The sequence below is a fragment of the Penicillium crustosum genome, assembly GCF_028827405.1.
Source record: "Penicillium crustosum strain IBT 35664 chromosome Unknown utg000002l_segment0_segment0, whole genome shotgun sequence".
NCBI lineage: Eukaryota > Fungi > Ascomycota > Eurotiomycetes > Eurotiales > Aspergillaceae > Penicillium > Penicillium crustosum.
In genome coordinates, this window is record NW_026623123.1 from 5438858 (window position 1) to 5451909 (window position 13052).

General features: G+C 48.2%; 6 protein-coding genes across 6 annotated transcripts; 3 read left to right on the forward strand and 3 right to left on the reverse strand.

Annotated features, from left to right (window-relative positions):
- Positions 1-1825: 1825 nt before the first annotated feature.
- N7487_005558 (DEAD/DEAH box helicase) lies at positions 1826-5700 on the forward strand (the record flags this gene model as incomplete). The annotated part of the gene is made up of 3 exons (XM_056873305.1): positions 1826-2243; positions 2339-2854; positions 2918-5700. The coding sequence occupies 3 exons, from the start codon at positions 1826-1828 to the stop codon at positions 5698-5700; spliced, it is 3717 nt and encodes a 1238-aa protein (XP_056731025.1).
- Positions 5701-8035: 2335 nt separating this feature from the next.
- On the reverse strand, positions 8036-8701 carry N7487_005559 (med21 domain-containing protein; the record flags this gene model as incomplete). Its single annotated transcript, XM_056873306.1, has 2 exons — positions 8036-8602; positions 8660-8701. 2 exons carry the CDS (start codon positions 8699-8701, stop codon positions 8036-8038), a joined length of 609 nt encoding a protein of 202 aa, XP_056731026.1.
- Positions 8702-8846: 145 nt separating this feature from the next.
- N7487_005560 (uncharacterized protein) lies at positions 8847-9821 on the forward strand (the record flags this gene model as incomplete). The annotated part of the gene is made up of 1 exon (XM_056873307.1): positions 8847-9821. The coding sequence occupies one exon, from the start codon at positions 8847-8849 to the stop codon at positions 9819-9821; it is 975 nt and encodes a 324-aa protein (XP_056731027.1).
- Positions 9822-10015: 194 nt separating this feature from the next.
- N7487_005561 (kinetochore Spc24 family protein) lies at positions 10016-10731 on the reverse strand (the record flags this gene model as incomplete). Its single annotated transcript, XM_056873308.1, has 3 exons — positions 10016-10193; positions 10247-10644; positions 10705-10731. 3 exons carry the CDS (start codon positions 10729-10731, stop codon positions 10016-10018), a joined length of 603 nt encoding a protein of 200 aa, XP_056731028.1.
- A 239-nt stretch (positions 10732-10970) lies between these two features.
- N7487_005562 (mitochondrial fission 1 protein) lies at positions 10971-11666 on the forward strand (the record flags this gene model as incomplete). Its single annotated transcript, XM_056873309.1, has 4 exons — positions 10971-11008; positions 11070-11088; positions 11163-11256; positions 11337-11666. Exons 1-4 carry the CDS (start codon positions 10993-10995, stop codon positions 11664-11666), a joined length of 459 nt encoding a protein of 152 aa, XP_056731029.1. The 5' UTR covers positions 10971-10992.
- A 363-nt stretch (positions 11667-12029) lies between these two features.
- Positions 12030-12770, reverse strand: N7487_005563 (beta-class carbonic anhydrase; the record flags this gene model as incomplete). The annotated part of the gene is made up of 4 exons (XM_056873310.1): positions 12030-12263; positions 12352-12491; positions 12558-12595; positions 12685-12770. The coding sequence occupies 4 exons, from the start codon at positions 12768-12770 to the stop codon at positions 12030-12032; spliced, it is 498 nt and encodes a 165-aa protein (XP_056731030.1).
- Positions 12771-13052: the final 282 nt, after the last annotated feature.

A 13052-nucleotide genomic window follows, 5' to 3' on the forward strand; every position in this document is an offset into this window, starting at 1 on the left:
CCCGTCCTGAGGGAAACGGTTCCCAATTCCTGTTCACGATTTCGACTGTGTCTTTTCTTTTTTTTTTTTTCCGTGACATTTCACACGAGTCCTTTGCTGGACATGCTCATGATTTGGGGGATTTCCGTGTTGTATATAGACATTCTCTGGCCGTTGGGGTTGCCTTTGGCTGTGGCGCATTGATTGGGCGATCTGCCTCATGTAGCATATTGACGAGACTTAATTCCATGATACCTTTATCACCTAATTCTCTCTTCTTTTTTTCCCAACTATATTGACCAAGTTAATAGTAGCGCATGTGACCGTAGTGTGTCACAAGATATAAATCCTAACCCAGGCTGGGGTAGGGATAACCAGTACTCAACTCCTGAGGCTCCAGAATCTCATAATGCTGAAAATAATGCCAGGGTTTGATGCAATAGTCCCTCGGGTAAGACTTTGTCGACTGCCTGCATGACTTTGTTTTGTGAGACATCATTTGAGCCATCGCAAACGCGCCTGGGCTAGGCTCAAACAGATAAACAATCCATAACCGTGACCATTCACTTGTTCAGATACCTACATGCAAGAATAGTCGCCGCATATGAAGCCTTGTCACATCTTTTTAGTAATATTTTTGGTAGTCCTTTTGAAGGTCTTTTTAGATCTGTTCTAGATGTCGTGTTGTAGCTGTATTATAGATGGTAAAAAAAGGCTGAAAATGTGCAAAGGGCCTTTTGATGTATACTCTTTGATATACGTAGCATACGCCATGCATTAAAGTATTATACACGGAGATAAAAAGCTAAAAAAAAAGCATCCAACCCTTGAGATCCAATATATCTCCACGATCTATAGAAAATGATCTGGGGTCGACTAGGCTCGGTGGGGACCTTGTCACGCGTTTAGATGTATACACTTTTTGCTCTCTCATATTTTAAGCATTTCTTCCTAGACTCGTCAACTTACAGTTTTATTTATAAGTTAATATATGCCCATTCAAGTATTTACAAGGTTGCGTTCCATCACACCAATTGGATATCTGGAAGCGCGCGCGGACTGATAAGATCTTATCGGCGGGTTTCTCCGAGGCACCGACTCCAGTGGAGGAACAACTTCGTCATTTCGAGTTTCTAGTGCCACGACTGAGCTTACGACTGACTCGAGCAAACAAGTCGCGCGAACCGAGATACGCACGGCGAGAATACTCGAGGTCAAGGACACTTCCCTCGCAAGAGCCGGCCACAAACTTGATCACACGATTCCCTCGACGAGGCAAACGACAAGGCGCCGACTGGATTGCGACCAGGAAAACGACGTGATTTACCCCAGGGTATAGACGTTGACGACCGAGACAAAACATCGCAACTAGTGTTGCCCGCGATTCTCTTCAATATTTCTCACTTTCAATGACGCCGGATATTTCGCGACTCTCGCGTCTGGAAGACGCACCTTTCGTTAACCACACCATTTGCGTAATCACCCAGCTGCGACGTTAATATTTGATAAGCGACATCAAGGCTCAAACGTCTTGAACTTGATTGATCCGCCCTCACAAGCAAAACCCACGACCAGTTGGGCAGATAAGCAATCTGAAACCGCAATCGCCTATCTCTCATCCCAAACCACCTGACACCGCTGCGAACACTTCTCAATTTCAGCTTGCACGTAAAGCTTGCCAGTCCGAAGGAACTGGGTCTCGTACTTCTTCCACAGCAAGTGAACCAATATCCTGTCCTGTTCTCTCTCTCATCAACTGACTTCCATCAGTTCGGTTTCACAGTACCGCCCAACATTGGATCCGACCAAACCTTACCCCGGATTTCTCAACCGCGATTGAGACATAATGGCGTCTCATGCTGCGATGCTTCTGAATCCCAAGGGCTCCAAAAGACAAGCTCAAAGCAATGGTAATCCTCCCTTTTCTTCTTCCCCAGCGAGTGATTTGCCTCCCATGGATGCTGTCGATATGCCCCGCGAGGTTGTCCCGGACAACTCTGAGTCTATGAATTATTCTCCTGCGCTTCCTTCTCCTGATTCTCTTGGTTATTCTTCGCATGCTTCTTCGCCCCCTTGTGTGGCTACAATGGATACCTCGGCCACGCCTAGAGACCTTCTTGACGCACCTGAGGCTCTTGTCCATCTTGACACCCAGATGGATACTCGGGACATGTGTACAAACATGATGCATCCAGCTGAATCTTGTGTCGCTTCTACCCCTCAGATGGATACATCGGTTATGCATGCGAAGTCTCTTGGCCCGAGTGACTCTCCCCCCATTGTGCTCCCAATTCGCTTGATCCATCTTCGAGTCTTCCTTCACATAATTTATCTTTTCTTGTTACTTCTCCCCCGGCAGACCCCATGATTCTCGACCCCACGGATTCCCAAGGCTTACTTTTGGAAGGTCTAGGAAAAAAACAGGGAAATGGTTCATCTCCTGCCTCTCCCATGGCCCCCACAGGCACTGCAGCCGCTACACACTTTCATGAACCCACCATTCACACCTCTCCAAGTGTGCCGTCGGGAGTCTCAACCCCGGCTGTGAAGTCTGAATCCAGTCTGGCAGTGCAGTTCAGCACCACCCATGATGAAGACAACGAAAGCGACACCAAAAGAAGTCACCACGAGATGACTGATGAGGAGGATATTGTCCACCGACCCAATTTGATCGAAGACATCTATGGCGTTGAAAAGCGGAAGAACAAACTAACGAAAAAAATAAAAACTGAGCATGACGTGGAAGAGAAACCGAACATGGCCACAGCGCAGGTCTCGATCTCTGGAGATAGCGGGCTTGGGAAGTGGATGAAAGAGGAGGATGCGAAACCAACCCCAATCTCCACTACACCCAGCGTTGTGGATTTGACAGCAGGTATGAGACGGTTATGTCCCGTTTCTCCTGATTTTGCTTTGAACTAATCTAATATTATTTTAGACCCTGCGGATACACCTAAGGACGATGACGAAGTCCTATGCACTGGTTCAACAGATCTCAGCACCCAGCGTGTCTGCTTCGGTAAAGTCGAAAATGCACTGGTTTGTGCCCATACGGTCCCAAAACCAGGTGCCTCCGTATTTACCGACTGGTCGCACGCTTGGCCGTCAATCAAATTAGAGCTGCAACGCCAACCGGTTCAGGGAAATTTTCAGATTGAGGTCGCGGACCCCCACGGTAAAGTTTTCGGTACAATTGACCCTAAAACGGCGCGAGGACTGGTTCCGCTCATGGACTCCAAAATGAACACCATCGAAGTGACGGGCTTATTAGATATCCGGAGAGCCTCGCCCAATGAAGTAATTTGGGCTCCTATCTCAGGGATGTGGCGTGCAACCCTCAATATCTATGGCCAAAGAAAGCACGCAGAGGCTGTCGGGAACTTCCTATCCCACCGCAACATCTGGCTAGGAACTCCGAATTCCGTGGACAAAGGAACTACTGTGTTCAATCCACACGCGGAGAGCCGTCGCCAACTTGCCGCCGCAACCGCTGCCGCCAACAACGCCGGGCGGTCTCGCCCAGGGCCAACCGTCCGATATGAAGCGCGAACTGTCGAAGAAGCCAATGATGCAGTCATGAAAATGTTCGACCAGCTCGCTAACGCCAACATTCCGACGATGGAGCCGTCTCATCACGTCATCACACCAATGCTGCATCACCAAAAGCAAGCGCTTTGGTTCATGACAGAGAAAGAAAAGCCGCGCAAATACGGCCGAAAAGAAGAAGATAACAATTCCTTGTGGCGAATGGAACGTACACCTAATGGGAAGACTCAATACCGCGAAATCATCACTGGAATGATCTCAGAGCAAAAGCCCGAGGAGGCTCTAGGGGGCTTGTTGGCCGACATGATGGGCCTGGGAAAGACCCTGAGTATTCTTTCGTTAATCACGTCATCGCTTGGGTTAGCTGAAGACTGGACTGAGATGGCTCCTGATCCTGCCCTTGTTCGCCAAGTTCCTGGAATTCGCAACACACGGACAACACTATTAGTTGTTCCGTTGAGTGCAGTCAGCAACTGGACGACACAGATCACAGACCATCTTAAGCCACGCTCCATTAGCTATTACATCTTCCACGGTCAATCGCGCATCACTGATTCCAGCCTGCTTTCCGAGTACGATATCATTATCACGACATACAGCACCATTCTCAGCGAGATCTCAGGGCGTGGCGCCAAAAAAGGAAAACTCAGTCCTTTGGCGAAAATGAACATGTTCCGGATTGTTCTTGACGAAGCTCATATCATCAGAGAACAAAATGCGGCACAGACCAAGGCGATTCTTGGGCTTAACTGCGAGCGTCGGTGGTCTGTTACTGGAACCCCAATCCAAAACCGCATGGAAGATCTTCTCTCTGTGACCAGGTTTTTACGGATCACGCCATACGACCAAAGAAGCCAGTTTTCCCAACACGTATCTAGCCCGGTGAAAAATGGTGATCCCAATGTGCTTGCCAGGTTGCGAGTTCTCGTGGATTCATTCACCTTGCGCAGAGTCAAGGACAAAATCGATTTGCCGCCCCGGACAGACAATGTCATCACACTGAAATTTACCGAGGAAGAACAGCAATTGCATGACTTCTTCCGCGCAGAATCAAATGTCATGATGAATGTCATTGCCGGTGAGCACAAACGCACGATGGGTGGCCGGATGTATCACCATGTTTTGAAAGCCATGATGATTCTCCGCCAAGTCAGTGCACACGGGAAAGAGCTTCTTGACGCTTCAGACCGGGCGAGAGCCAAGGGATTTTCTGTCAACGACGCAATTGACTTGGAGGAGGGCGAACCGGACACAACCCCGGCAGCCATGGACAAGAAGGCATATGAAATGTTCGCCTTGGTTCAGCAAGCCTCAACCCCCCGATGCTGCACTTGTAATCGAGAACTCAATGAACCTTTGAATTCAATGGGGGCTGTCGCCCGTGACTCTCCGATGGCTATTGTCCTACCATGTTTCGATATTTTCTGCCCCGATTGCTTCTCTGGCTGGAAACAAGCATTCGATTCGAGTCCCGACACCCAGATCCCTTGTCCCAGGTGCGAAGGCTGGATTCACTTGAGATACTCGACCATCACACCTGCTGGCTTTGAAAAATATGTGGCCCAACAGGAAAATAACCGGCAAACCCGGAAGCTGGGCAAGAATCTGGGCGAATACGAAGGACCACACACCAAAACGATTGCACTAGTCAACTACCTCAAGGAAAGTGTTGAAGACAGCAAGAAGCTTGAAGGCGAGTCGCCTATCAAGAGCGTTGTGTTCTCTGGATGGACCTCGCACCTGGATCTTATTGAGATCGCCTTGCAGAACAATGGGCTTGACGGGTATACCAGACTTGATGGTACCATGGGCATTCCAGCACGCACCAAGGCGCTCGAGGAATTTGCTAAGAATGACAATATCAAAATTCTTCTGGCAACCATTGGTGCGGGTGGTGTGGCTCTGAATCTAACCTCTGCGTCGCGTGTTTTTATCATGGAGCCCCAGTACAACCCAGCTGCCGTTGCTCAAGCGTTTGACCGTGTTCATCGTCTCGGCCAAAAACGCCCTGTGCAAACCTACCAATTCGTCATGAAGGGCAGCATTGAGGAGAAGATAATGGACCTCGCCAGGAAGAAGCAAGAGATGGCCGATACGAGCCTGAATCGTGTGAAGCAAAGCAAGCGAGAGACCCAGGAAGATCGCATGCGTGAATACCGCAATCTTTTCAAATAGATTCCCTTATCTTTTGTTTTCTCGTTCCAGCTGTGCATGCTCTTCGCATGCTTCATGCTTCAGTTCCCAGTTCCCCATTTGCCCCTGCGTTTTTCCTCTTTGCTCCCTCCCCATTTGCTTTTTGATTTTATTTCTGCCCCAGTTCCGGTGGCTCAGTGATTTCTTTGTTTCTTTTTTTTTTTTTTTTTCATTTCATGATACCCGGAAAAGGAGAAGGCGTTAGTATCTATTCTTACATCTTTTATTCTCCTTATGATCATATCCCGGGCGTTTCTTTTTCATTTTTCATTCTTACGGCATAGGTTGCAAGCACGTTTATACACGGTTTGCTTGCTTTATCCATAGAAATACATTTATTTTCTGTGCCATTCATTGCGTTTAAAACATATTTACACGTGCACTAGATTCTACATACTTAGGATTTTACTTTAAAAGAGGGCATATGAGTCGAAATATGATACTAAGTAGAGGTGGATTGTTTATCCTCGTCGTATGATGAGATGCCATCTAATAGAAGAGTCTCCGTGAAGACAGCTTAGAAGGTGCAAACCAACGTACTTTTCTACGTATAACCAGGGCTAATAGCAATGCCACATTGTTCTTAATCGATTGAATGTCTTTTCTCTACTGACTTTGAAGGCGTACATGAACAACTTTGGGGAGGCTAGGCATGTGTATTATATTCTTATAGGAGACCTAACCCTAACTGGTGAACAATGTCTGTCCTAGGATAGTTCCTTTCCAGTCATGGTCTCCTGTAGTGATTTGATTCGAAATACATATTCATTGCCAATTCACAGACACAACAACCTTTTTTCTTCCATGAACTTCCACCGACAAATGCTTTGAATGCATGTATCAAAGAACCTCTAGGTTTATATACCACGGTCCTTCATTATTTCTAACCAACATCTCCCCCAACCCTGCTTCTTTTATACAGGTAGATAGGGATTATTATTAAATAATTTCTAGTCGACATATGACCAAAATCCTGCCTCACATTCGGTGGTTTTACTGTTTCCTTTCTATGCCTCTAGCCAAAAGAAGGTGCCCAAGAATGGACCTAATGACCCTTTCCCTACCATCTATGTTCTCTATCATGGAGTCTCATGAAAGATGAATTTCTAGCCAAGTCCATCTATTTCAAGGCCCTGTGAGACTTGGTAATTTTTTATAGACACTGAACTTGCAACAGGAGGTACCGGGGAAAGGCTAGATTGCTGGCGCAGTAAGGGTTTACACCAGTCGACAGGCTTTCACAGAGTCAAAGAGCAATGAGGTAGGGGAAGCAATCAAATCCTCCACCAAACTGGTGTCTGTTGACGTCGGTGCATTACTCTACTCATCAATATTATCATGTGTTTTCATGCGTTCTCAACCTCAGAAGCTCCTATCACTCAACAAATCTTGTGAGATCCTATTCTTCGAAGAAAATCCAACGTGAGACTAAAATATCTATCTCACTAGGCCCCTACTTCCCTTTACCAACGAACTCGATTCGGAAAAGAAGTGCCTCACGGTGCCCGTTCTAGCAGCCCGAGAACTGCTTCTCAGACCTCTTCCACCCTTCAGAGTAGGCTATAGCCACATAACCAGCAATGCTATAGCCTGACTTCGAAGTGGAGGCCATTGCAGTCTTACCTAATAGTTGGGTCGATACACTGAATTGTGCGGAGAAAGAGAAATGGCCGGAAGCACCCCATGAAGAACTCTAGGCTCACATTAAAAATGGAACCTAGCGAGTTGTTGATCATAAAACTGCTGATATCGGAAGCCACTTGCAGCACACGGACTTTTTATATTAAGATGTTGGCCGGGGCAAAGCTTGTCATGAAGTCTACGCAGTCATTGCTAAGCCCAGGAGGCTTCTTGGGAGATTTCAACAGCGCTTAATTGATATCTACGTCATTTCGATATCAAACTGCATTCCTCAATGTAGAGATATAGAGGGGAGACAGCAAGCGTATGAAGATGTCATTTGTTCCAGTTACCATGTCTATCAAATCAAAGCGAGGGACGACCAGAAAGTCAATATTGTTAGTTACACCCCGTACCAACTGGCCTCAGGTTGAATATATCATTCTTCTAGGTATCAGGATCAGATGGCATTAGAATTTTGCAAAGAAAGACTCCATAGCAGGATTGGGAAAAGTTAGAATGGTATCATCATGTGGTATTCGTGAGATTCATTCATGCTTGTGCAATCGATAAAAGACCCTCTCCATCACATAACGCCGAGAATATAGCAAGGGAAATGGAAACCCGCTCCAGTCCTATCTGCTTCATATAACTCCAAAATTGCAGATAAATCGTACCGTCGCAAGAAAACGCAGAATCACTTTTGAGGGTACCCATCCCCGTGGATACCCACGGCGACAGCGCCGAGAACATCCTCCAGCCGAGTCCTCAACTTTTTCAACTCGCGCACTTTCGCAGCGCGCTCCTTCTCAACGTCTCTAAGCTCGGTCTCCAGCTCCCGGATTCTGGTCTCTTGCTCAGCCTCAGAGGCACCAATTCCAGGAAGCACGGAGATAAGGTACTCGATTTGTTGTTCCTTGATAATGAGATCGCGCGCAAGCTCCCGCTGCCGGCTCGCAAACGTGCTGGGTGAGTCTGGAGCGGGAGGAAGGTTGGGATCCCCGCCTTCTACTGCTGTCCCTGGCGCCCCTGGCGCAGCTCCGGGTTGTTGAGGAGGCGCATGTGGGGGTGATGCATTGCCTGCAACAGCGGCTGCACCCCCCACTTTATTTGCGACGGCTGCTGGGACCGGTGGTGATGATGAGTTCTTGGTGATCTTGGCTAGGGCTGGTGCTGCATTGGGGACATTCGGTGGGGGTGTTGTGGGGGCATTGTCGTGGTATGTTGTGAGATAACCGAGTGTTGCGTAGAATTGTGTTGCGAGCTATTTTCCGTGTGGTGAGCAAGGGTTACAATGTAGGTTCTGTGGAGCGGATTTTACCTGGTCCAGGCAAGTCTGGAGCTGCGTGAGGATGTCAGCCATCGTAACGACTCGAAAAGAAAATGACAGAAGCTTTGGGGCGACTTGGGAAAGAGAAGTCGAAGGTCTGGTAGAACGAAAGAAGCGGAGCAAATGCGGAGGGAAGCTCCAGTGCGGTGAGACGGCCTTTTCTTCCTCACATCACTCAATGCGCCTGTTGCGACTACGCCATGGCCTTGCTGCCGGATACTCTCCCTTGAGACTCCGAACAAATAACTCTCGCTGCTTTTCCAGCTCCCAGGTTCATCATGAGCTGACACCGTTTACTCGCCGGCTCTTCAAACTCCCCTCGGCCCCATCTCCGCCTTCGCAACAACACAATGACCTGACGACCTTTCTCTCCTACGCGGAGCATATTTCTCTTCCAGAAACGAGTACAGTACATGTCGGCACTCACTACGAATATACCGTTCTCCAAACCCTACGTCGTTATGCACTAAGCCTCGACCGCATCGGCGGTCGCGATGACGCCGGCATCGATCTCGTTGGCACTTGGCATCTCCCGGAGCGGGACCGAGAGCGCGCACTCCGTGTGCTGGTACAGTGCAAATCACTGAAGGCCAAGCTGGGCCCTAATGTCGTCCGCGAACTAGAAGGAACCTTCCGCCAGGCACCTGTCGGGTGGCGCACGGCCGAGACGGTTGGCGTGCTGGTGAGCCCGCGCGAGGCAACCAAAGGCGTTCGTGATACATTAGCTCGAAGCGCATATCCGTTGTTCTGGATGATGATTGAGCGGGATGGAACCTTGAAGCAGGCACTTTGGAATGCCCGTGCAGAAGAACTTGGAGTTGGCCCTCTAGGCGTGGAGACACGATATGGAACCACAGTAGACGCCAAGTCTGGCTCGGTTAGAAAGGAAATGCTATTGACTTGGGATGGATGTGATATCCCCGATATGGACCAGGTGGAGCAAAACCTTACTGAGTTTGCCGAGCAATGGGTCGCATCCTGGGGTATGGACTTGTCAGAAATCCAGAAGGGGGAGCTTCTGGACACCGCAGAAAGAGTCCTACCACATGACGTTTCCTCTCAATTGCTCAATAGAACCATATCGGACGCAGACCGGACAAAGGTCATTCAAGCCTTACAAGAGCGGCTACAACAGCGGCCGACATCAGAGTGAACGCTCTACTACCTGAAAAACATGCTATATCCAAGCAGCCATATGGCTGAAATGTATGAAGAATAATTGTATGACTTATGACAGAAAATAATCCAAGGGTATAGAAACACCAACAGCGATAGAAAGACACGGCTTCCAGCCTCCAAAAATAAAACGCCAGTGAATAGACACCCACAAAACCTCCCCCGTCATGATCATCCTTGCATCGTTGACCAAAAGTAGTTTGCGTAGAAGAAGCGGGAGAATTTCGGGTCGATATTGACGACATGAACATCGCCTTTGCGGCTATTGCGAATGACCGCTCGGTTGAAATTGCCCGCCTCATCAGGCTCGATATCAACACCGAGAGAACGGAAGATCTTGAGGCGCAGACTAGACAAACATTAGCAAGAGTATTAATCCAAGAAGAGGATACAGGCACGCACATCGTCGCATCATCAGCTTCACGCTCGCGCCGCGTTGTTTCGTCGCCCTCGAGACCCTGGGACTCCAGGTCGACCAGTCTTTCCTTAAGCATTTCCAGCTCGCTCTCCAAGCGCTCACTTTCAATTTCTAGCTCTGATGCAGCCTTGGCAATGCGGAACTTTTTGGTATCCAACTCCACAATCTCCGCCGCGTGTTTGCCCGAGTCGTGCACGGCCACGGCTTCTTCGTGTTGTGTAGACAGAGAATTTAGGTGGCGTGAAAGTTTTCGCATGGCCGACTCGGCCTCGCGAATGCGCAGGTCGCGCGATTGCTGGAGCGTTGAAAGCGAGTCATTGATGCGGGCGACGGCTTGTTTATCGGGGTGGATGTTAAAGTTGCCGATTGTGTGGTGGATGAGCTGAAACGGTCAGTATATTCATTGGGCTTAAATAATGAGAGTAAATAAAATAGCACATACAGTTCCAGGGTCCTCGTCGAGTAACATGATGTTGGTGGTTAACAAATGTCGAGGGTTGGAAATCGGTTGTTTTGGGTTTGTTGCGGCAGCAACAGCCACAGCACCGCCACATATGTTGCTCCTCCGCAAAGTGACGTTGTGCCTGTGATTTCTCCATCCTCGCTTTTACCTTCTCGTCCAACGCAACCACGACTCTTACTTTTGACGAACAGTTATTGAATTATTGGAAATTTTGTTCTGATCAATATTTATTCCTCTATCTAAAACCCACCGACTTCCTATCTCGCTATGTCCAACCTTCCATGTAGGTGGTCTGTTCCGACTGATGCCTGATGCTTGAAGACTGACTTGCTTTTCCTCTCTAGATGCCGCCGATGCGGAAAGGTTTGTTTTCCGCGAAAAATCTGCCAAAGAAAATACCGGAACCGTAAGAACTGACTTGACTATCACCAACACAGTCCCTTGAAACCCGCCGAGCTACAGGTACTGAGAGCGCAATACGAGAAAGAAGGCGACTATGTCGGAATCCAGACAAAGTTCAACTATGCATGGGTATAGTTTATCCAGCTTTGATCAGGTGTTCCCGCGCTAACCGGTACTCCCCGCCTATGCGGGGGTGGTATTTACTATAGGGTCTGATCAAATCCAACACCCGTTCCGAGCAGCAAGAAGGTGTTCGGCTGCTTTCAGAGATCTTCCGTGGAGCTCCGGAACGGCGACGCGAATGTCTCTATTACTTGGCCCTCGGCAACTTCAAGCTAGGGAATTATGGCGAAGCCCGCCGATACAACGATTTGCTCCTGGAAAAGGAACCCGCAAACCTCCAGGCTGCCAGTCTTGGGGGGCTCATTGATGATAAGGTCGCTAAGGAGGGCCTGGTTGGTGTCGCGATTGTGGGTGGATTGGCTCTCGTCGCGGGTGTCGTTGGTAGTCTCGTGATCAAGGGAGCCAGAAGACGGTAAACGCCCGTTGAGGATTTGTGTGACCTGCAAAGGTTGTGCCAGCCGAAAGGGATACCTGTCTGGAGTATAACCACCTATGTATATTTTTTTGTGTGGGATCTGATTCATTGGCCGTTTGGCGATTTCTTTTCTATTGTCGGAGCATCGAGGGCGTTATCTTTGTCTCTACTCTCTCTCTCTCTCTTTTTAACCCACCACCAGGGTGGTGGTATGCTACATAACTGCCAATCGTACATGACCCAAATTTATTCCGTGTATACACGTAGGTTTTAATAGCAAACCAATTCCGTCACATTCGTAGATTGCTATTTAGTATATATCTCAGCATCGAAGCTCACCACACTGCAATATCGACAGTGTCAATTACTGATTCTCTCCAATCTGAACAATCTTCCCAGTCTCAACTTCATACACATAGCCTGTGATTGGAACATCCAAGACAAGCGGACTATCCTTCAATATCTGAATATCATCCCGAACACTCTGCTCGAGATCCCCGAAGGGCAAAAACGCAATGTGATCGGCGTTCTGGTGTAGCTCCGTACGGATCTTGTCTCTGATTACATCTTCGGTGAAGGTGAGCATTCCACAGTTTGTCTAAAGATAGTCAGCAATTAATTCATAAGTTGGTAAGATGTAGGCCAAGGTCGAGGCTTAGTCTTAATGATTTGTAGGGGTTGTGTACATGATGCACGATAACGATCTCGCGGGTGCCCAGCAGCTGCTGCGAAATGATGACGCTGCGCAGTGCATCTGAGGCTCTGCCGCCGGCATTGCGGATTACATGGGCATCTCCTTCTTCAAGACCGAGGGCGCGGGCGGGATCTATAGATCAAATAGTAGACGTGAGTATCATTCTCGTGTATTAGAAATATCGCAGAGTATACGGACCAAGGCGCGCGTCCATGCAGGCCACCACGGCTACCTTTCTAAAATTGAAGAAATAGAGTCAGATTTGTCTTTCTGTCGGATACTAGTGTAGTAAAAGTTAGGGCTTGAACGAGCGCTATCAACGTACCGCTGTGGGGGTAGCTGCAGGTCGCCCTTGGTGAAGGATGCGACATAATTGGCATTGGCTGCTTCGAATTCCTTTGCGACAGACATGATAATTTAGTATATTTCGAATAGATTAATTTAGAGGACCTTTGGGGCTGATCGTGGTATATAAAGAACATGCACACCCCGCTTCTGATGTGATATGGCGGAAGAAAGGCAACATAGTTTGCCTATATCCTTCGCTCAAAATCAAATTTTTGAGTGAACAATAATCTTTAGTCCCTATTCCCTTCGTAAGTTGAATTTCCAGGGAGTATGGGTTGACTAGAGTTTGTTACAAAGCGTTGTTCCTATTGCAGCTCATTCATATATCGTGACATTTGCCATACA